Source organism: Rhipicephalus microplus, chromosome X, assembly GCF_043290135.1.
Source record: "Rhipicephalus microplus isolate Deutch F79 chromosome X, USDA_Rmic, whole genome shotgun sequence".
Classification (NCBI taxonomy): domain Eukaryota; kingdom Metazoa; phylum Arthropoda; class Arachnida; order Ixodida; family Ixodidae; genus Rhipicephalus; species Rhipicephalus microplus.
The window spans coordinates 467361450-467385378 of NC_134710.1; the positions used below are offsets into that span (position 1 = coordinate 467361450).

The 23929-nt window shown below is 46.5% G+C and overlaps 1 protein-coding gene and 1 long non-coding RNA gene across 2 annotated transcripts; both read left to right on the plus strand.

Annotated features, from left to right (window-relative positions):
- Positions 1-334: 334 nt before the first annotated feature.
- LOC119160823 (uncharacterized) lies at positions 335-2644 on the plus strand. The gene is made up of 2 exons (XR_005108348.2): positions 335-1074; positions 2163-2644. It is a non-coding gene; the product is annotated as an uncharacterized LOC119160823 (long non-coding RNA).
- Positions 2645-16820: 14176 nt separating this feature from the next.
- Positions 16821-18061, plus strand: LOC142775530 (uncharacterized). The gene is made up of 5 exons (XM_075876976.1): positions 16821-17055; positions 17216-17440; positions 17527-17589; positions 17651-17728; positions 17836-18061. The coding sequence occupies exons 1-5, from the start codon at positions 16821-16823 to the stop codon at positions 17919-17921; spliced, it is 687 nt and encodes a 228-aa protein (XP_075733091.1). The 3' UTR covers positions 17922-18061.
- The last annotated feature ends 5868 nt before the right edge of the window (positions 18062-23929 follow it).

Consider the following 23929-nt stretch of genomic DNA (forward strand, 5'->3'; position numbering starts at 1 on the left):
TCACCCTAACAGTGCTCACCGCTGTACCACTTGACGTCAACGAACTTGCAACCCGAAAAGAGAAAGCGAATGGCGAAAGGAGTGATAAATCACCGCCGCCGTTGTATCTGATTTACGTTTTACGCCGTCATACACTGGTGTACAGACATGCGCTAGTTTTATACGTGACGTGATTTTGACACTATTTTAACCTGTCAATAAGGTTCGAAATCAGCCGGCTACGCCTTGGCAAGTGATAAGTATTTGCTGAGAGGAGGCGATATAAATAGCACACACCGCCCCTCCAGCGCGAAATACTTGGTTGAGCGCTGCTGTGTGGCAAGAGTGCATTTTTGGATTCAACTGTAAGAACGCTTGGCAAGACGATTTCGCCTCAAGCCATGACAGCAAAAGACTTGCAGACGCTGAGCCGCTACCTGTTCAACCTTTCAGTGCAAGAACTATACCAGCTCGACTACACCTTTATGCTGTCGTTTGGGAGACTGGGAGGCAAAGCGCAACACCTTGCTCTCAGTGAGATTCTTTACTACCTTCAAGTGACGGAACCATACAGAACGCGGATTTCTTACGTGGCCTGGATTTACTGCTTCCTCATGCCACGCAGCCGTATCGGCCCGTGGCGGTTGTATAAGGTCGAAAATTTCGAGGGGCATTTTAGGCACTTTGACCTGCACTGGCACTTCGCACAGGCTATGCAGTATCCCGGTTCTGATATGACGTTCTTGCCTGTCGTCAACACGGACACTCGCTTGGCTTGCGTAATAACTACTGATCCGGAGTTCGGGCTGCTGGAACACGGTGTTCTCGGAGTGTGTGTCTTCAACAAGCTGCCATACGTGGCCCTGTGGATTGGAGGAGCGGTCAATGTTGGAGTGCTGGATTCTGCCCTCAAATCTGTCCTGAAAAACAATCCTCAACAATGCCTGGTCTCTGTTTACACCACCCTGGACTCCACACACGCGGCGGCACGACATCTATTTCACAGGAAAGGCGGGCAGCAAGCGTTAGAAGCTGCAAGCGCACGAGTTCATGAAGCTGCTGGCCTCTAATAAACCAACGTTGCGAAGACGTCCCGTAAGGAAGCTTTTACTTCTTTTTTACTTCTAATATTGTGGTCGTGTGTGCTACCTTCTTTTCTCCATTGCGCGTGTTTTCACGCCGACTGTCTTTTCTGAAGAACCCTTGACAACTGTCTAAATTTTGTCATTCAGTAGCTCTGCAGCGTCAACGTTCCCGTTTGGGAATGTCTGTTTCATGCTTAGTTCATATTTTTCGCTTTCTGAGAGGAAACTTTCAGCCCAATTGATCGCACATTTTTTGGATAAGATACACTGTGGAAGTCTTAGCAGATCCTGAACTCGTTAAGAGTGTTCCGGTAGTTCTCCTATAGCGGTCGTTTTGCTATGGCAAAAAAAAGAGGATCATAAATGGACTGTAATTTTTTTAAACAGGTCTGATCTCATTACCAGTCTTCAGAAAGAACCTTATGCTTAAAGTTTTTCTAGTAGCACATCTCTGGAGCAAGGCGGATGTTGTAGTTATGCTAGATGATAAAAAATTATAACATAGCACTTAGACGCCGGTCACAAAGTTGCCGTATACGGCGCTGAACTTGCAAGTTCAGCGCCGTGTGTTTTACTGCATGTGTCTAAGCGCTGTTTTCTATTTTTATCATGGAACCTCGCCTAATTTGTTTGTCTTCTTGATATTCGCAAGGCTCGACGGATTGCATCACTACTTTTTTTATATCCTGAGATGACCTAATATGCTGATTTCCAACTTTACGCACAAGTCCAAGTAGATGATTGTGCCCTTTAGTGGGTGCACATTGGTCGGCATTGGAAAGCGCGATTGAAACGTCCTGGTGGTTAGTAATTATCGATCGCTTGCGCAAAGCAGGCCACGTATTACGTTCCTCGTATTCTATTCTCTAATTCGTCTAGCAGGTGTTATGAACAAGTGTAAAGAGGCGTCTGGGAATAATTCTGTGTACAGAAGTTGCAGTGCGACCATTGCATTTCAGACGCATGTTTTAGTCAGCCTAAGGAAGCTGTTCCACGCATGCGATTTCCCACAACCCTTGATTCTTTCGCTTCTATGCCTGCATTTGTTGACCATACTGCGATTGATTACCTGATTTGTGATGATTTTTTCTCTTACAGGCTATCAAAATTCTACGAGGATTCATCGTGGGACAAAACGACCATTCGTTTCTGGCAAAAGTAGAAAGTGTCCTAACATGGCATCGGCCCTATAGTCTACGTTTCCAGGAGGACGTGAACATTTCATCTGTTTTGAATCTGGTCTAATTCCATTCGTTAATGATGGTACACGTGTCAAGACCTCCTACGACGTCTTAAGCGCTACTGTTCACGTTTTGACGATTCCCCGAGATGATCTGCATCGCTCTAAGAGTTGCATCCGAATGGCGCAGCCGTTCAACTAAACAGCATTTGATGTGACGTTCGCCACTTGCTTCATCGCTCACTTTTTACTCTTTATGAAAAACCTTTGAAGTGCGGTTTTATAACAGTGATATTGTGCCGAGTATTTGTGAAAATTGTTAAAGAAATAGCGCTTTTGTGAATACTGTATGTACGTATAAAGTGGTCAAAATAAAGTGTTCTTTTCAGTAAAAGAAAAAGTGCTGTTGTCTGTAATATTTTCTTTTGTTGTTTGTTTGGCTTATGCAGCTTATTCAACACATTGAGCTGCGTTCCACATGCCTCGGCTCTTGCTGTATATTCCGCAAAAGAGCGATCAGTCGTAAATTACTGAAGTCATCAGTCCACAATGCAAACGAATTTGTCCTAACGCGTTCTATACGGCATGAAGTAATTACCCTAATAATTCCTAGCCCGACAAAGCTGTTACATAAGGAGATGGAACATTAGAATGGGTGGTAAGGTGCGTGATATGCAAGGCCAAAATGTTTTGGACAAAAAACGGTAACGCTTATTATGGGAATTTCGATCGCCGAGTATATAGGTGACCAAACACTGTGGTTGCGATAAATTTTACAATATATAAGTCGGTGTCCTTTATTTTAGAGAAACCAGATATTCATACCGTGTAAAATGGAATGCCATTCAAGAAAAATACATTCACTGCTTATTTCTGAATTCTTCAAATCTGATTTTAACAGCAGAACTCGATAAACAAAAATATTGGGTGTTGGGAGCGAGGCTATATGTTGGTGTGGCGGCATTCACCCTGCTGCTGTAAAGAGCGTTGAGCGGACAATCGGTCGGCTGTGACGCCTCCGCAAAGTGCGTATTCTGGGTGTTATCCGAAATCCTGTAGTCAATCCTTCACGCCTGCTAAGCGCCCAGTTTCAGCGATGCGTTACATGGTGATAGATGGCATAACAAGCTCAGTGACGGAATGCCCACTCAGCCGTAACGTCAACGCTCGCGTTAGAGTACAGACGTCAATATTCTCGAAAGAAAGTGCGCTTGACGGTGCTATATTCTGAATATCATGCGTAACTTTTGTTAGGCTATTCATTCGGGGGGTGTAGAGCAACGCCGCTTGCATGCAGCTTGCTGAATCATGGGGATACAAGGGCAATCAGGCCCGTAGCCAGAGGGGAGCGCGCCGTTCCCCTGACGCGGAAATTCCGATGAAAAGGACAAATGAAAATATGTGCTTTTCAATGTCGCCAGCAAATCCTCGCCACCCCCCCCCCTCCAAAAAAAATTCCTCGCTACGAGCCTCATTGCAGTGGTTATTAGACAGCTGTAAAATTGGAGTCAGCACTTGAACCACCATTGACCTTAAAAAGGCTTACACCGGAGTATATGCGTGATGTTTTTTTTTTTTTTTTGATGTCGTTATCATAATACATAGCCTGCTAGTGTAGCCATAAGTGAGGCAGCACACCAGCATCACAGCTGCATAGCGGCTTTTTCAAAAACAGTTTCTAGATCTGTCATTGCTCTGTGGTTGAACACAAGTCAGTGCCACACAGATCGCTTGGGTTTGATACCTGCTGGGACCATGGTTTTGCTATGCGAAGCGTTTATTTTCATACTCAGGCATTTTGAGTCTATCTCTTTATCTATCTATCTATCTATCTATCTATCTATATATCTATCTATCTATCTATCTAGCTATCTAGCCGCCTACGTCTGGGTGCTCTCATGATGACCCATTAAACTTGCGGTAAATAAAAATTATTATGGAAGGGTAAGAGGGCTGGACGAATGCGACTCACTGGTCTAGATAGAAATAATGTCACAATCCCATTGCGTACGTTGTCAAATCCTTTCCGCCAGACGTGCGGCACATACCCACGGGCGGGTATGTGCCAGGGTATACGGGTATGAGCCACAGGTGACTGACAGTTTATATTGCTACATGTAGGCTGCCGGAATGCATATTGTTGACGCGTGTGCGCCCGACGAAGACGAAGGTCGCTTGTTGCTCGAGCTCGGAGCCGGAGTGTCCAGCGCTGCAACCGGTCTTGCAAATATACTTTGTGAATAGCCTGCAGTGTAAGCGACTCGTTAGTCCCGTAACAGTATTTTTCCGGGAAGGGCGAGAACAGATGGGGGTAATCTTGACGCGTGAGCGTTCAGGAAAAGCGGTTTTTGGCAGCGTTGACCCGACTAGTGACAGTCAGAGTCTCAGCAGGAATCGCACTGCAGCATTCTGCGTGGCAACCAAGTATTTTACCACAGAGTCATGCCAGGTCTCAGAACTACATTCCAAATAGACCCCAATGGCAATAAAACGTGAATTGTGGTTGCAGTACTGGCTATCCACTTTAACAAACATTACATATGAAATCCCATGATACAAACGTCACGTCGGGTGAGCGTCAATTGTAGGTAGGCGCCCTCTGCAGAAGTTGATTTATGCAGCAGTGTTCAGGGCTACCATACTCGCTAGCCCCAGTGCTTCATATCAGCTTCCCAAGCAACAATTTGTCCTCGGCAAGAGGTCGGCGAGCAGTATGTGACTGACTGCGAAGTGGTTGGACCGACTTTGGCCACCATTGTAGGGCCGGTCTTGGGGATTGACATTGGCCTCACGCCGGCCGGCATCGGCACACAACGTTGGCCCGACCTTGTTGGCTGACGAGCCTGAGTGCGTGCCACACGTGGATTGATCATGGCCCGACCTTCCATGAGCGTCGATTTACCGACGGCTGCAGGTCGGTTGCCAACATTCCTTGTTCTGCATTTCTTTTTTTTTGCATTTTGTGCACAAGACACTGCCTCAGTGAATATATAAGACGAAATTAAACGCCTCTGAAGGCTGAACTTGTTAGTGTGTAAGTACATAACACACTATGAAACAAAGGCGAACGTAAGCTTCCCCACTTTATATGTTTATTCCACAGTTGTATAAATGCAATATGTTTTCATGCGAAATTGTTCCGATGGAACGATTTGCAGCTGGCCTTGTGAAACCCAGCTATACAGTCGATGGAGTGGTATTCCTACTAGATCACTTCTCTCTTTCGGTCAATTTTCGTGCTCTTGGCCATGAATACGTATTCGGTGTGCCACGTTTTACCACCGAAACGCGAGCTTGTATCGTTCTGTTGCTGAGAAAAGCTGGAAATAACAAACAAAATTATTAATACTCAGAGAAAGGCAGACTATTTACATGACTAGTTGCACAATCACATGCGTTTATATGCTCTATTCACACAATTCGGCAAAACAATTTTGTTGGTATATACAAAAATCAGAAAAACTGTGGACTTACAAGAATTATGTCAGTGCGTTGAGATTCTGAACGTGCTTGAAGCCCCAAAGCACACAGTTTCTTTGTAACATATAGCTGGAAAACAAAGAGTACAACAAATGTATTAAGGACAAGACGTCTTAGGGGGGTCGCTGTGGTCGCCGAGGTGAATGGACGGTCTTCACATCGGCTCCGTTCTCAGAGAAAGATTTCGCAGCGAATACAGCCAGGCACCACTCGGATTTATATACCATCTGATTCTTCTCGTCACCGAGAACCAGAAGAGACAATATTCTAAGGTAGGTGATCCTTTTTCGAGATTTTACGACCGAAAACCAGCTCCCGCCAAGAAGCGTCTACTATACGACTGGCGCTACACGTCAACTGGGGCGGCCTCACGATAGCCAGGCGTCGGCGTTCGTGTCATACAGGCCGTAATCAACAATAATGGAGGTATCGCAGCAGAATGAAGACGCCAGCCAACGGGAAGACGAAGACGTAACCCAAGGGGAAGATGATGCAGGCAACGGATGGACAGAAGTTCGAAACAGAAAACGTGCTAAGGAAGGTACCAAGCAACGCCGTGGTAGCCCTAGCCATACAAGACGGCCCCGGAACTCACTGTCAAAGGTGTAATCACAGGAGTTCCCTTGAACGAAACCCCATGGGACATCACCGCAGCGATTATTACTGGCTGACATCTTACGGCCATCGCCGCCGAACATCTTGGCGACACCACGACAGTGGTAGTCCTTTTTGACGGAAGCAGAGTCTCGACGCACGTCATGTACAGAGGAGTGCTCACGCGCTGTTCGCTATACAGGAAACAAGTGAACTTTCGCAAACAGTGCAACAGACTTGGGCACAGGAGCGACGTGTGTTGGAGGCCAAACGACAAGCTATGTGCGGGTTGTGGAACGCCTGATCTGAGCGAGGACCACCACTGTCAGCCACGATGTCAGCTGTGTGGCAAGGATGATACCACAGCTGACAAACTCTGCAAGGCCAAGTTCAAGACACCCTACATCGTAAAACAACGCCTGTGGTTCCGACAACTTCATGAGACGCACGAGGAGAACTACCCCCCTACCACCAAGCCAACCGAACGCGGGAGGTCCCAATTCCGGAAGAGGGCAACGCCTGGGTCCAGATCAAAATCCTGGTCCGGCACAACGCCACGCGGCCACACCTCCCAGTCTCCAGGACCGAGAAGGCGCACTCCATTCCGTTCCAGATCCCGGCCTAAGCCAAAGGGTTGCAATGGCCATCAAGGGAACCCGGCATTCACGGCGAGCTGGTCAAACGTGGCTAAAGGGACGCGCCCTGAGTCTTCGGGGGAGACTGCGCATAGTGTCAGTGATATAGCCGAGCTGAAAAAAGAAAACACTGAGCTTAGAAAATTGATATCTCAACTTACTCGGGAAATCCAAAGTCTAAAAAACTGCACAGATAGAACTTCTAGTCAAATGCGTTCCGCGGCCCAAGAGCGCCTCGAGGAAATGCCAGATAACCGAATGGATGAGGACAGTACCCCGCCACCTCTTAAGAGAAAAGCTCAGGTGTCTATTGATAAAACTGCGGCGCAAACCTCGAGCATTAGTCAAACATTGTCTGAAATACAAAAGTCAGTTAAAGAACAGGTAGAGGCAACCAACAACCTCTCACTTGCAATATCCATGATCATGAATAGACTAAATAAACTCGAAGCTAACGTAGCCAATCTCAACCCTAGGACACCTCCGGTACTTCCAGCTACCAACCTTCCGATGAGCACTGAAGGCGATTCACACTTATCTCAGGGCACCACATCAGCGGCTATATCAACTAGTTTAATGAGGCCTGCCTCCTTTCGTCCCCCTTCGTCTTCGATAGCCAACTCAAAATAGCGAATCCCAGAAAAAGAGACCTAATTATTTGATTGATTGATATGTGGGGTTTAACGTCCCAAAACCACTATGTGATTATGAGAGACGCCGTAGTGGAGGGCTCCGGAAATTTAGACCACCTGGGGTTCTTTAACGTGCACCCAAATCTGAGCACACGGGCCTACAACATTTCCGCCTCCATCGGAAATGCAGCCGCCGCAGCCGGGATTCGAACCCGCGCCCTGCGTGTCAGCAGCCGAGTACCTTAGCTACTAGACCACCGCGGCGGGGCAGACTTAATTATTTGGCAGTGGAATTGCAGGAGCTATGAGGGGAAGAGAGCAGTCCTGCAACAACACCTCAGGGACAGAACCAAACCGGATATTCCAATTCTGCAGGAAACCCATGATTTAGCTAAGCTACCGGGATATCAGGCGATCGGCCCCACAACAGAAGATATTAGAACACTAACCGCTTTTGTAAGGAAGGAACTCGTAGCAATTTAGAGTGGGCAATGCAGCAGCAGCCTCGGCATGTTGCCTAAATGCATCTTCTTGTTTTCACAGCTCTTGCATTTCATTGCCGGCCTCGCCGCTCGTGTCCAGTGCCCGGCAATCTCTAGTTCGGACGCACACGTGGCGATCACCGGTGGTTTGCTGTTGGATAGTCCCCTCAGCGAAGAGCGACATCGGTTTGGTTTCTCGGCGTGTTTGCTTGACACAGCTGGGATCTTGCGCACACCCGTGGACGCTTCAGTCATCGCAGCTCCGCTAAGTGACGCCACCACATCGGTGACGTCAGGCATCGCCAGTATAAAAGCCCGGTCGTTCGCACATCTCGGCAGTGGGCAATGCAGCAGCAGCAGCAGCAGCCTCGGCATGTTGCCTAAATGCATCTTCTTGTTTGCACAGGTATGTTACCTCGACAACTCGTGCTGTATCCGGTCTGATGATCGATTCTTGATGCTGCTGTGTTGCACACATGGTTATTCGCTTATTGGTCTTTTGTGCTACTGTTCCCATGTCGTTGATTGCCTCAGTCGCCTACTCCTGAGCGGGGACGTTGAGCTTAACCCAGGCCCAAAGAAAGTGGCTGCTTCAAAATTGAGTAAACCTGACGAGTCACGTGAATATTCCCCATAAGCGCTCTTGAGTCGTCGGTTGAGCTGGCAGTGTCAGATTGTGATAACCCTTCCCTCGTGAAGGTTCTTTCTGATTTAGTTGCTTGCCAGAAAAATTTATCACAAGACATATGCGAAATAAAAAATACTGTGAAGACACGCTTTGACGCCTTGGAACTGCGTGTGACTGCTCTCGAAAACACATGCTCCGAAGCTCTGACTGAGCAAGATTCCGAGCAGCTTCGTTCCGAACTCGTTTGCTTAAAACGCACAGTGGCTGACATAACGGCTAAATTTGATGATCTTGAAAACCGTTCGCGAAGGAACAACATCATTATTCATGGTATACCAGAAGATAAGGATGAGAATCGTGACAGACTGCATTCCAAGGTAGTGAACGTGTTCAACAGGCTTGCATGCCGTTGATTGTCCGCGTGTTGAACGTTCCCATAGGTTAGCTAGAACACGTCCTGGACGTTCTTGGCCTGTCATTGTGAAATTGCTAGATTTCAATGACAAACAATTACTGCTAAAGAATGCTTACAAGTTGAAAAACTCTGATATAAAACTGTCCGAAGACTTTTCCTCGAAAGTACGCGCCGTACGTAAAAAGCTATGGAACGCTTCAGCTGAGCATCGTAATAACGGATCAATTGTCAAGATGAGGTTTGATCATATATTTATCGATAACGTTCGGTATAATTGCGATGGCCCCTCAAACAGACTAATAATAGGTCGTGATTCTGACAGCAATGCCAGAACGACTAACGCATCTGCATCACTGCCTTGACCGTCCTATCAACCCGCCTCCGATCTTGCATTTTTGAACGTTTATGCCAGAAGCATTACTAACAAATTCCCCCAATTTTTTTCGCTAGTTTCTTCATGTTCTCCTCATGTTATATGCATCACGGAAACATGGCTTCACGATGAAATTCACGATTCTGAATTCACGCCTCCTGGTTACCCTGCTCTCCGTTGTGATCGCCAGAATAGAAAAGGGGGTGGTGTCGCCTTGCTTTTACGCTCAGATTTTAGTTTTAAGGCTCTATCTGGTCCCCCTAACGTTGAATCAGTTTGGTGCAAGCTAATAAAAAATTAGCAGAATTTAATCATATCTGATGTTTATCGCCCTCCTGATGGCCCTAACGATCTGTTCGACGATCTGTCACATTTCATACATGAGCATCACCTGGATAGTTCAAATTCAATACTTCTAGGGGACTTCAACATCACCGGCATTCATTCAGTCTTCACTTACGTATTCCGCATCTAGTGCCTCTGTTTGTAGGGATCTAGTTACATTTTCCTTGTCACATAACCTAATACAACTAGTTCATAAAAATACTCGGCAGAACTCCATTCTTGATTTAGTGTTTGCTAGTGACAGTCTTGCTCATTTAGGTGTCACATACGAGATCTTAGAAGGTATCTCTGATCATAATGCAGTCCTCGTGCACGTTAACTGTCCTATTCCACATGAACGTTTCAGCTATACCACATATCATGATTTTTCTAAGGCTGATGATACGGCTATTGTTGACGCCCTGGCAGATAATCTTGATCATTTTGTGTCGCTCAGTACCGAGTGTCATGTTGACGTGCTTGTCGATTACTTTGAGTCGCTAGTGAGATCATGCATAACTTGCCACGTTTCACTAAAAACAAAAAAGATAAACAATAAACTTCTTTGGATTAACCGCGATATCTTGCACCTATCATGACGTGTTAGCAGGCTGCGTAAAATTAAACAATCTAATCCCGAGGTTCGCGTCTCCTTTGCAAAAGCTAAGGATGAACTTCGCACTATTACTAAAAATGCTAAAGATTTCTATTTTTCAGTGCAACTTCCTCAACTACTAAAATCAAATCCTCGAAAGTTCTGGACGTCAGTATCGCCTAGTACGACTGGCAGTACCTGTTTTAAGATTAAGGATGCTATAACCAACGACCCTGATGTCATTTCGAATGCTTTCAACTCATACTTCAAATCTGTTTTCACCCTCAATAACCATGCAGTTCCGGAGTTTAGGTATGTTGCTCAGAATAATAATCTAGAAAATATCGCAATTAGTTGTTATGGTGTCTTAAACCTTATCCTGAAACTTGATACTAAAAAATGTACCGGTTCCGATGGCATTCCTTATTCTTTTTTCTCACGATACTCTTTATGGACAGCAAAATACCTTACCTTAATTTTTCAGAAATCCTTGGACTCTGGTGTAGTACCGCGATCATGGAAATCTGCCAAAGTACTTCCCTTGCCTAAATCAGGCGATAAACAACTTCTTTATAGTTACAGACCAATATCTCTTGCACCTTATTCTTGCAAGATGTTAGAACATATCAATCACAAACATATAATCGAATTCCTTGACTCTAATAATATCCTATCATCAGCTCAACATGGTTTCCGTCGCGGATATATTACTGTAACACAATTAGTTGATTTCATGCATGACGTTACTTATAACTTAGACCTAGGTAACCAAATAGATGCCATTTTCATTGATTTCTCCAAAGCTTTTGATTCCGTCATTCATTCTAAGCTATTGTTAAAACTAAACTTCATTCTCGATAACCCTCGCATTGTTTCTTGGATAGCTAGTTTTCTTCATTCGCGCTCACAATTCGTTTCTTTCAGCTCGACAGATTCATCTCTCATTGACGTGGCATCCGGAGTTCCTCGGGGATTCGTTCTAGGCCCTTTATTATTTTTACTTTTCATTAATTATTTACCTCGTAGAATCTCATCTAAAATAAGACTTTACGCAGATGATTGCGTCCTCTATGAAACTATCAACTCCATTGACGATCATTACCATCTCGCGCAATCACTCACGTCTTTTAGCAACTGGTGTGACACGAGGCAAATGAACGTTAACTGCACTAAAACAGTCGTAATGTCTTTTACCAATAGGCACAACCCTTTCTCCTTTGACTATTTTCTAGGTGGCACCCAGCTCAATAGAGTTTCACAGTACAAATATTTAGAAGTAATTTTAACCGAACACCTTTCATGGGCTAGCCACATTGATCATGTATGTCGTAAAGCGCTAAAAAAATTAGGTTATTTGCGCCGCACTTAACCTAACGCCCCTCGAGATACTAAACTGCTTTTATATAAATCACTCATTCTCCCTGTTCTCGAATATGCATCCGTAGTTTGGTTCCCTTACAAACACTGTGAAATAAGCTTGCTAGATAACATTCAGCGAAAATCTATCCGTTTCATTTTTCATAACTATAGCCGCAACTTCTCGCCGACCACAGCCCTTTAATCATTAAACATCCCATCACAACTCTCGCGATACCAAAACGAAGCTTTAAAATTTTTATACGGAATTATTAACTCCTCCTCCAGCCTTGGTCATGGTAACCTCATCACAATTACTGATGATAGTTGTACCCACAGTTCCCACGCTTTGAATGTAACACCTTTCTTTGCTCGTACTAATACCTTTAAATACAGTTTTTTCCCGCGTGCAATAGAACTGCCGAATTCTCTGCCTGGTAGCATTTGCTCCTTGCCACTAACCGACTTCATAGTTGCTGTCGATTAATATCTTACTGACGCGTAATTAACTTCATTTTTTCTTTTGCTTTGTTACGAGTGTACTTGCTTCACAATTTGTATTATTTGTTTGTATTTTTTCTCTGTTACCTAGTAATATATAACGTCCCATTCCTGCGATAGCCCTGAATGGGGCTGCAGTATGTATAAATAAAATAAATAAAATAAAAATAAATCTGCCACGACACCTACATCGCAGAAATTCAGCATATACTCGTACAACTTGCCCCTACAAGAAAAAAATCTCCGAGCATATTTATTCTCAATTTGTACAGCAATCCCCCACTCATACGACAACGCTTCCTTCTTCTCTTTAGGAAGGCCGTAGAAATAGCGGGACCCAATTTACTCGTCATAGGTGGAGACTTCAACACTCCACACAGTGCTTGGGGATACGGATACACAAGAGCGAAAGGGAAAATGCTATGGCAGGATATTCTAGAAACAGGCTTAACTCTCATCACTGACCTCGACTCCCCTACGCGTATGGGAACTGGGCTTGCAAGAGACACCACTCCAGACTTAACGTTAGTTTGTAACGCGGGGACCGCTAAATGGAAAAACACATTCGTTGATCTGGGGAGTGATCATCGAATATTAGACATCAGAATAGAAACCATGGCTGCCGCAAAACTTCAGAGACAGATTAGATGGACTGACTGGGATAAGTTTCGGAAAGTCAGAAACGCGAAAAACAAAGACCCTATCAGCAATATAGAAGATCGGATCAAAGATGTCAATAACGACGTCAGCGAGGCAACTAGAAGTATCACTTCAAGTCCACCCCTAGAGCAGATGAATAGCCGTCTCGCACACATGTGGGAGGCCAATCAAGCACTGCAGAATAGATGGCGAAGACAGAGCCACAACAGGTCCTTGCGCAAGCGCATAGCCAAGCTGAACAAACAGATCGAAGAACATTGTAAGCAGCTAAGCAAACAGCAATGGGACCAAGTTTGTAATAGTCTCGATGGCCAAATGAATGCTGGTCAGACAATGGCGCATGCTCAAACACCTTCTAGACCCAGATAACACCAAATCAGCACACAAGCAAACCTTGCGCAAACTGGTGCACCGGTATAACAGCAGTGAGGAGGACGTTATCGCTGAGGCTAGCAACACGTACATTCCCGCCATGCCTGTCATAGAGCATGGACCATATTCTGGAGGCCCGAACGAGCTGTTAGATGAGGAGTTTACCATGGCTGAAATTAGGGCTGCGCTACAGAAGCTAAACACCAAATATGCACTGGGACCATACGGGATCACCAACAGAACACTACGGAACCTTGACGACCAAGCCATAGAGAACACAACGCATTATATTGACGAGTGCTGGACTGAGGGCACTATTCAGAAACAGTGGGAAAAAAGCTTAAATAATCCTCATCCCCAAGTCTGGAAGACCTCCCGATCTATCGAACTTACGCCCCATATCACACGTCTTGTGCTGGTAAGCTGATAAAACACGCATCTCTACACAGAGTCAACACCTATCTTGAGGAGAACGAAAGCTACCCAGACTCCATGTTTTGATTCCGCACACGGCTCTCCACGCAAGATGTCATGCTGCAAATTAAGTAGCAGATTCTAGGCAACAAAACAAGATCTCCCCAAGCGATCTTAAGATTAGACCTTACAAAAGCCTTCGACAAAGCATCGCATATGGCAATATTACATCAGATCTGCCGATTAAGCTTAGGATTGAGAACGTATAACTACGTCAAGGACTTCCTAACAAACAAAACGGCATCCATCGTAATAAGAGTACTGAGATCTGAGGAAAGGCTTATGGGCAGTGCTGGTACCCCGCACGGTTCGGTCATATTGCCAATGCTGTTTAATCGCACAACAATAGAACTCCCGGCGCGGCTTAACTCAATATATGGAGTACATCGTTCAATATATGCAGATGATATCACCACCTGGGCGTGTGAAGGTAGTGACGGAGAGATAGAGCAGAGGGTAAAGGAGGCCGTCGTCACCATTGAGGAGTACCTTGAAGGTACTGGCCTCGAGTGCTCGCCAGATAAATCCGAACTCCTCCTCTATCGCCCCACGCTTAAAGGCAGACCACTCAAGGGATACAACCGGGACTGTGCTTACGAAGAGATACAAATTCACACCAAGAACGGCAGGACTATTCTTGTAGTGCAACAAATCAGAGTCCTTAAACTCATCATCCAGTCTAAGGGTACAAACGGCAAAACCATCAAGAGATTAATAACCAAACTCACCAACGCCATACGGCTAATCAAGAAAGTCACAAACAAACACCATGGCATAAAAGAGGCTAACGTGCTCAGCCTTATTTATTCATTCGCCATAAGTCATAATATATATGTAGCGGCACATCTAAACTGGTATACAGCCGAAAAACTCAAGATAAACGCACTCATACGAAAGGCGTACAAACAAGCTTTAGGCCTTCCAGATAGCACCAGCACTAAAAAATTGTTTCAACTGGGCTTACATAACACTTTAGAGGAGCTGATATAAGCGCAACAGATTGCCCAGTTGGAGAGACTAGCCAGCACGCGCACAGGACGGAGTATCCTTGACAAGTTGGGGATAAATTACCAAAGCCAACAATGACGTAAAGTGTCGGTTCCAAAGGTTATCAGGGAAAAGATCCAGGTCCCCAATCTGCCCCAAAACATGCACCCCGAGCTTAATCATTGCAGAAGAGAAAGCCGTGCCAGAACTTTACTTGACGCCTACGGCAGAGACAAGGAGGCGTTGTTCGTAGACGCAGCGGAGTACCCTGGTCACAAATCCTACATTACGGCAGTAATAAACCCCAACTGCAAATGCGTAAACGCGTGCTCCATACGCTCTAATTCAGAAATCGCGGAAGAGAAGGCTATAGCACAGGCCATAATATCCCCAAAGTGTAGGTATGTCATCAGTGACCCTCAGTCGGCAATCCGTAACTATGCACGAGGAAGAATATCTCCCGAGGCAACTAACATACTCCTCCGCAAGGCAAATCTCATATCCTCCGAAGAATTCAAAGAAATGTATATTATATGGTTCTCAGCCCACACCCCATGTGCATCCCCCATTCCCAACCTCAACGAGGAAGCTCACCGCGTAGCGCGAGGTCTCACTTACCGAACTCGCGATGGAGATTCACATGAGGTACCGAGAGGAGAGGAATGGTGGGATAGGGACAGAATGTTTAGGTTCTGCGACATTATCCAATTCTACCAAAAGTCGAGGCACAGATTTCCACCATCTAGATCCCCATTAGACAGATCTCAGGAGGTTGACTGGAGGTGACTTCAAACTAGAACGTTTCCCAACCCAAAGCACCTAAATCGCACCTACCCCGAACTATACCCAGATGACTCGTGTAAGCTATGTAGCATGAGACACGCCACCCTAGAGCATATTTTAAGGTAATGCACACAGATACAGGACGCCAATGCCGTTTCGCCAGAACAGCTTGGGTCGCGGTGGAGAGCCGCGCTGATCAGCTCAGATTGGGCGGATCAAATATGGGCCATCCAGTGAGCACTAAAGCCCCTATATTTTGGAAAGTAGCGACTTTCTTGGATCTTTGCCGCCGTTTCTCTTACCCGCCACTTCCCTCCTCGCACACTCTCTCAGGAGGGGAGACGACAGGGCTTCCACGGGCCCTAATTGGCTGCGGGGAGCGAAACGTCACCGTGACGTCTCCGCCCCTCGTCGAGCGGGGGCCAAACTTGTTTGCCTTTTTCTTTTTTTTTTTTAAGCTGGTCGCCATTTGCCGCCCTGTCGCCACGGCGACTTTCAGCGCGCACGTGCTTCTTCGCGCTTGTTTTTATCATCGCAATGCCGTTCTGCTGCGCCCATCAGTGTAATAGCAGAAGCGAAAAAGGATTCTCGCTGTTCAACATTCCGTGGGGAAAAAGAGATGTCAAGCGCAAGAAGCAGTGGCTGCACAATATCGGAAGAAAAGACTTTGCGCCTACCAGAAGGACTTCTTTGTGTGAGGTAAACTATAATTTTTCGTATTTCCCCGCCGGCACGAGGAGCTCATAGAATGTGGTGAATTCACTCTTTCACATTCACAGCTATTTCCAATTTTTGCGAAACCAGGCTTCTCTTTTTTTTTTTTTTTTTTTTGCGGAGAAGCGGGTCGGGACACCGCAAAGTGAGGTACAGCAAAATGCGCGCCTCTGCATCGATTGCAACTTTAATGCGGATTTAAGATACCTTTCTTAAAAATATATACATTTATTTTCCCCTCTCTATTGGTCTGTAACGACGTGCTATTTCGGTAGAATTTTTTCCACGTGTCTTTAAAAATTGCTGCACAGCTGTATTTTGTTTTAGACATGCTGTAAAGAAGTTTTTTTATAGTAAACAAAAAGCCGCTTACTGTAATATGTTAGTCATGTCCAGGAACACGTAATTTTTCAATATTGCAGTATTTAAATTTGTATTTTGTATATTTACCTGGGTTGCCCATTCGTGAGGTACCGGTTAGAGCTCATGTGCAAATATGAACTTCTAAATCACAACAGGAGGACATTGAGGGTATCATTCAGCTCCTTTTTTTTCTTTTTTGCAAATCGGAATGGGTCAAAACCAATACCTGAGAAGTGTTCGGGATACCACAGTTTCAAATAATCGTATTATTGTTTTGCAGCTCCATTTTACTGAAGATCTGTTCGAACCATTGATACTGCAGAAGTATGTAAAAAAGAAGTTGAAACCAAACGCCGTTCGAACTTTGTTTTCGCACCGGCCGGCTCCGAAGCAACGAAAACCTCCCGCCAAAAGATGCGAAATTCGCACACACTTGCACCAAGGTGAGCGATCTCAGGAATGACAATAACCTCTACTGATAATTTACAATCGATATGCGTTATCTTGGCGTTTTGAATTAGTGTAGCCAATATTATCCGAAGTTATTTGCGCGGATAAATGCACGCGAGTGTCATTCAGTGCATGACTTCATTGTTGCCGCAGGCAAGGTGAACTTCGGGACATGTGAAAGTAGCAGCGGTCAAGAACATGTTGCCTCGTTATCGCCTGGTTTTGCGTCCAACTCCTCAACTTCGTTCATTGGGGAGAAATATGCGGGATCCTCCTCCGCCAGTCTGTCGGTGCAGACGCAACAGACACAACTTGCAGTGATGGGTTTGGACGACGAAAGCGTAATAGCGCCTGTGGAAAGCCTGCCCGAGGTTTCTCGTAAGATTCTTTTTTTGCTGTTTGCGATTAATGTTGAAGCACCTTCTGTTTGTTCACAGGGTTTTTATGTTAAATTTTATTTACAGCTGAAGTCCCACTAAGCCCGCAGTCCAGCAATAGCCAGGCACACATGGACGTGGCTTTGTCAGGTGAGAAATGATAGCTTTGTTTAGGGCTTGTCGATTTTTTTTTCTGATTTGCATTCCACAGGTTCGCTTGTTCCTGTGACTTCAACTGCCAGTGACAGCACAGCTTCAGATTCAAGTAGTCCTTTGGCTACTGCAGAACGTACGTTTTATCTATTTTGTCCTTTTTCCTCGCTTTCAACATCTGTCAAGAGGAGCTATGTTCAGGAGAACGATGATGTTCTAAGATTTGTCTTTTTTTGTTTTCAGCCGAAGAGCCCCTTCACTTGCCCACCAGTAACAGTGGCAATCACTTCATCACCAAAGATGTTTCTAATGGTAACCACTATCTTTAACGTGTATGTATATACACGTTAATGTAATGCATGTATATACCCTAAAATGTAATGTACGCGCCTTTCATTCTCGTGAACATGTCTTCCAAAAATGTGTGTCCAGTATTTTCTGGGTGCATCATGATGTCCTAATTATATTAAAGATGAAGTACAAATAAAGAGTTTTTGTAGAGTGCTCTGATCAACGTGTATTTATTCGTTTTCATAAATAATATCGTCACAAGCGAATGGGCATTACAGAGGGGAGTGGGTACAGAAACATAAACTTCATAGTAAATAAAAACACTTTAAGCATGGTACAATATATAAAATGTTAGCTAAAGCGAAAAAACCAAACGCCACAAACGGAGTGGCAAAGTACCTGGTAATACATTAACAGGGTTCTGTGTTTGTCGCCGCTTTTCTCGTCGCCACTTCTTCGTTAAGAGGTTAACACCTGTCCATCACAATTGTCTGACCTTTGCATAGCCATCGTGGCGTCTGCATGCGAAAGTTCTAATAATAATACGTAAAAACGCTGAAGCAACAAGCGATCCCATTGACCCTGCCGCAGCGTCTCGAGCGCGGAGGGCGGCAAAGCGTGCCGTGTGCAGCGCGCCGGCCGCTGCGAGAGCGAAATCCGAAGAGGAAAGCGGCCGGAGGGAGGAGAGTGTCGCTACTTCCAAAATATAGGGGCTTTAGTGAGCACGGGAGGCGGCTGAGAGGCAGGGTCTCTCAGCCGCCTCCCGGCTCAGCCACGCCTAAGCCACGCCAGGTGCGGCTTAGGCGTGGGCCTAAGCCGCCCCTAACGCGGCTTAGGCCCACGCCTCAGTCCGCTAAATAAATTAAGTTTGCTCAGTCACTTACTCAACACGTCTTACCTTCAAGGCGGGCCAAGCAAATATCTTTCAGTCGGCGTGTACAGCCCATTTGTGACCTAATATAGCGTGAAAATATTGCGTAGGACTTTAGCAACCAAGCATGTATCTTACCAGACTTCCTTTCAGTACGGCGAGACCAGTGCACCACGCTATCCACACTTTTTGCAGTCCTTGTTGCAGTGCTCCCTAAAGGGAGAAAAATAGCAATATCTGTCACGTTCTTTCAATACAAACAAACGAACAAAAAATACAAAAGGCGTATACTTGCCCGTAAACGATCAACGACGACTGATACAGCAGTCCTTCACTTGAACCATTCTTATCCGTCAGCTAAAAGAGACTACCGGATTGACACATCCATTGCACAGATCAAAGTGAATTTTTCCTAGAGACAAAACTGGCAATGCGTCAGGAAACATTGCCATTTATGAGTACGGATAAAATTCTCGGTGGCGGGACGCGGTTGCCTCTAGGAACACGGCAAAGAAAATCCTGCTCAATGCATGCGCGTCTTACGACTTTGCATGGGAGTGCTTCAGCAAGTCTTCGGCGCTCCGAGCGTTGTCTCCTTCCTTCCAGACGCCACGACCGATAAGAAAAGTGGGAAGTGGGTAAAAAAGCGAAAGGCTCAACCAGAGTCCTTCAATACTTCAAGTCCTTAAAGCATTCAAAGACTCTGGCTCAACGCATGCTTCGCCCCCATCAGCGCACAACCACATTCCTTTCCTCCTTTCCGGTCTTTTCATTCTTTCTGTCAGAGAGATGTGACTTGTGGTGTATGCGTTTTATCCCCAAAGCCGAAGCGCAGGATCCCAACTCTTCACTTTTAAAGACGATATGTATATATATATATATATATATATATATATATATATATATATATATATATATATATATATATATATATATATATATATATATATATATATATATATATATATATATATATATACATATATTGTGAGTGCTGACTATGTACTTCATCTTCATCTGTATGACCAAACCATTGCAGTGATTTGCAGTGATCATCATCGTATGTCACGCGGGCTGGCTCTCTGGCTCACGCGTCTGGATTAAAAAGATAACCTGGTTGCTGCCGTACCGGACGTGGCCTCATAAGTGGTGGAGCGTGCTTTAGTTCCCACGTCCTCCTGCTCTACCCGTCACCCCTGGAGCTCCGGTCTGGTCGATGGTTGTGCCCTCAAGCAACAGCGATGGCAGAACGCAACGCGCCCGCTGCTGCAACCGCTCCTTCTCAGCCACTTAGGCTTCACTACACCGTGAGTACCTCTCATCGAGACCCTCCGGTATTTTCCGGCCTTCGCAACGAAGACGTCGAAGAATGGCTCGACAGTTATGATCGAACCAGCGTTTGTAATTATTAGGACGAGGTGCACAAACTGCGCTACGTTCCTTTTTACCTCGATGGCGTCGCTAAAACCTGGTATTACAACCACGAGAGCGACTTCTCCACTTGGTCGGCCTTCACGGGGCATCTCCGTCAGGTATTTGGCACGTCCGCAGGATGCTCTGCAGTAGCGAAACAGAAGCTCGCAACCCGCATCCAGGGGGACGACGAATCGTATACGTCCTACATTGAAGATATTCTGGCTCTCTGTCGCCGAGCACAAAATGACATGACGGAGGCCGATCTCATCCGACATCTACTGAAAGGTATCAACTCTGTGGCCTTCAATGCTCTCATGATCCTGAATCCGACTACCGTCTGGGACGGCATCACTACACGCCAACGCCTGGACGCGCTTCATTCCATGCGCCTTCCACACGCCTCCTGCGTCGCTCGCTTTACCAAAGAGCATGAATTGCGGGCCCTTATCCGCACAATTGTCAGAGAAGAACTTCACGGCCTTATTCCGGGCAACCCAACCATTGCGTCTGTCCGCACACCTTCTCCCAACCTGCGAGAGATAATCAAGGACAAACTGGCATCAATGACAAGCGCTGCACATGCCCCGTCTCCTGTGCGCTTCCCAGTGCCTTCGTACGCAGAAGTTGCATCGCGGGCCCCTGCACCAGTTCCAACCGTGCCTGCGGACGTCGAATGCGACCATGTGGCTGCGATGACAACGCAAGTGCCAAGGCCACGCGACTATTCTACATGGCGTCCTCCGCGCCCCATCTGCTTCTACTGTGGCATAAGGGGTCATATATCCCGTTTCTGCCGCCGCCATCAGCAGGATGCACCACGTGGTTACTCAGCTTACGAGAGAGACTTTGCCCCGAGACCCGATGAATACGATCCCGCACCGTATTCATCCACCTCCCGTCAGTCGCTCTCCCCTCCATGGTCTTATGCTGCGCCGCATCCTCCTCGTTCGTCTCACCGCCGTTCTCCGTCACCGTTTCGGCGTACGTCATCCCCCCTGCGTCCCGTGCCGATCTCTCTGAATTCGGAAAACTAGAATGTGCAGTTTTTGGAGGGGAAACTGCTTGTTGTCGGAACGTTACAACTCCTCCGTCTCTTCCAGCTAATTTACTACCTGTTTGTGTGGAAGATGTTTTTGTTGACGCCCTTATAAACACTGGAGCCGCAATTTCGGTAATTGATCGTGAATTGTGTTTTCGCCTGCGTAAAGTGCAAACTCCTTATGCCGGTCCCATGTTATGCGGCGCTAATGACAGTCCAATTTGCCCGACTGGGTTGTGCACTGCTCGTGTTCTCATCGATGGAATCCGTCATCACATACAATTGGCTGTGCTGTCTTCGTGCGCTCATGAGATAATCTTAGGCTGGGACTTTTTGTCAGCGGCGTCTGCTGTAATTTCGTGTGGTCGGCCCCTCATTCGTATTACGGACACTGAGCTTTCTTCTGCTGCCGACCTTTCATCGCCCAACCTTGTGACAGCTGCGGATTTCCTCCTGCCTCCCGGACAAGAACGTGTCCTTACGATCAAGTCACGAGACATTCTAGATGGTGACGCTGAGGTTGTTCCTTGCCAGCGCTGCATTTTTCGAGGAATCACCATCGCATCTTGTTTAGTGCGGTTCTCCCGTGGTTATGCAAGCATCACGGCCTGCAACACGACGCCAGAACCACTTTTTTTGCCAGAGGGGACCACTGTTGCCAGCATTACTGAAGAATCAGCGCTTTGTGTCGTCACTTGTTCATCTGCTTCGTCATTCTCCAAGTGTATACCAGCGGAAGATGCATTTCCTGCTCTCAAGGCCACTTTATGTGAACATCTCAACCCAACGCAAACTGATGCCTTGCTAGCGTTATTAATGAAGCACAAAACTTGCTTTGACGTTTGTTCCGAAGGTCTGGGTCAAACAACAGTGACCGCCCATCGTATCGACACCGACGGATCCCGTGTGATTCGCCGGCGCCCTTACCATGTGTCGGCTTCTGAACGCAAGCTTATAGAAGAACAAGTCAACGACATGCTCGCGCGCAACGTCATCAGGCCTTCGACAAGCGCATGGTCTTCTCCTGTCATACTAGTGAAAAAAAAAGAATGGCTCGGCACGGTTTTGCATTGATTACAGATCACTCAACAAAATCACTCGTAAGGACGTCTACCCAATGCCTCGCATTGACGACGCTCTTAATAATTTACAAGGTGCCGAGTACTTTTCAAGTCTCGACTTGCGCTCCGGTTATTGGCAGATTCCAATGCACGAGTCTGATAAAGAGAAGACTACGTTTGCTACGCCAGATGGTCTCTTTGAATTCAATGTGATGCCTTTTGGCCTGTGCAATGCCCCAGCCACATTCGAACGGATGATAGACACGGTACTGCGGAGATTAAAATGGAAGACCTGCCTTTGCTACCTGGACGACATTGTCATCTTTTCGTCCAGCTTCTCACAGCACCTGGAACGGCTAGACGAAGTCCTCACGTGTTTAGCTAAGGCCGGTTTCCAGTTCAACACTAAGAAGTGTCGGTTCGCCAGTCACAGCATCAAGGTATTAGGTCACGTCGTCAGTAAACATGGCGTTGAGCCCGATCCCGACAAGGTTGCCGCGGTACTGCACTTTCCTACACCAACCACACAGAAAGACCTCCACAGCTTCCTTGGCTTAGCGTCGTATTTCCGCCGCTTTGTACGTGATTTCGCTACTATTGCGGCTCCTCTGCACAATCTTCTGACCACGAGCGCACCCTTTGTCTGGTCGGATGACTGCGAAGCCGCTTTTCACACCCTCAAGCAATGCCTCACATCACGGCCAGTGCTTCACCATTTCGACCCTGCAGCACCTACTGTGCTACACACTGACGCAAGTGGACTTGGCATCGGGGCTGTCCTTCTTCAGCGGAACCATGCTTCCGAAGAACAAGTCGTGGCCTACGCGAGCCGTACTCTGTCACCTGCTGAGCGAAACTACAGCATCACTGAGCAAGAATGTCTCGCCATCGTGTGGTCCGTACAAAAGTTTCGCCCTTATTTATACGGCCGGCATTTCACAATAGTGACGGACCATCATGCTCTGTGTTGGTTATCGTCTCTCAAAAATTTGTCGGGACGCCTTGCCCGTTGGGTACTACGATTGCAAGAGTATGACTACAGCGTGACATATAGGTCGGGTCGAGAGCACCAAGATGCCGACGCTTTGTCACGTTGCCCGCTCTCGCAAAGCGCCGAAGTATCACCTTCCATCTGTTCGTCACCGCCCACCAAAGTGACCAAACAGACGGCTGCTGCTTCGAAACAGTTAGTTGCCTCGGCGGACCTTCTTTCGTCCACAGATCTCGCTTCGCTCCAACATGCCGATACCTACTGCCGCACAATCATCGATCGGCTCACTGGCTTATCGCGTGCTCCAAACAGCCGCCTAAGACGACAACTCGCCCGTTTCAAGCTTCAAGAGGGAACATTATGTCGGCAAATTTACCATCCTCTGGGTAACCAATGGGTTCCCGTCATTCCTCGCTCACTTCGTCTGGAAGTTCTACAAGCGTTTCATGACGATGCGACAGCTGGCCACTTAAGGTTCCAAAAGACCTACGACCGCCTCAAGACTCGCTGCTTTTGGCCTGGCCTCTGCGCTTCTGTCGCTAAGTACGTCGCTTCCTGCGCGTCATGCCAGCACCGAAAACGTACCACGTCTCTTCCCGCGGGGCCATTGCAACCACTGCCGTGCCCGTCCACTCCCTTTGAATTTGTCGGCATAGACTTATACGGAC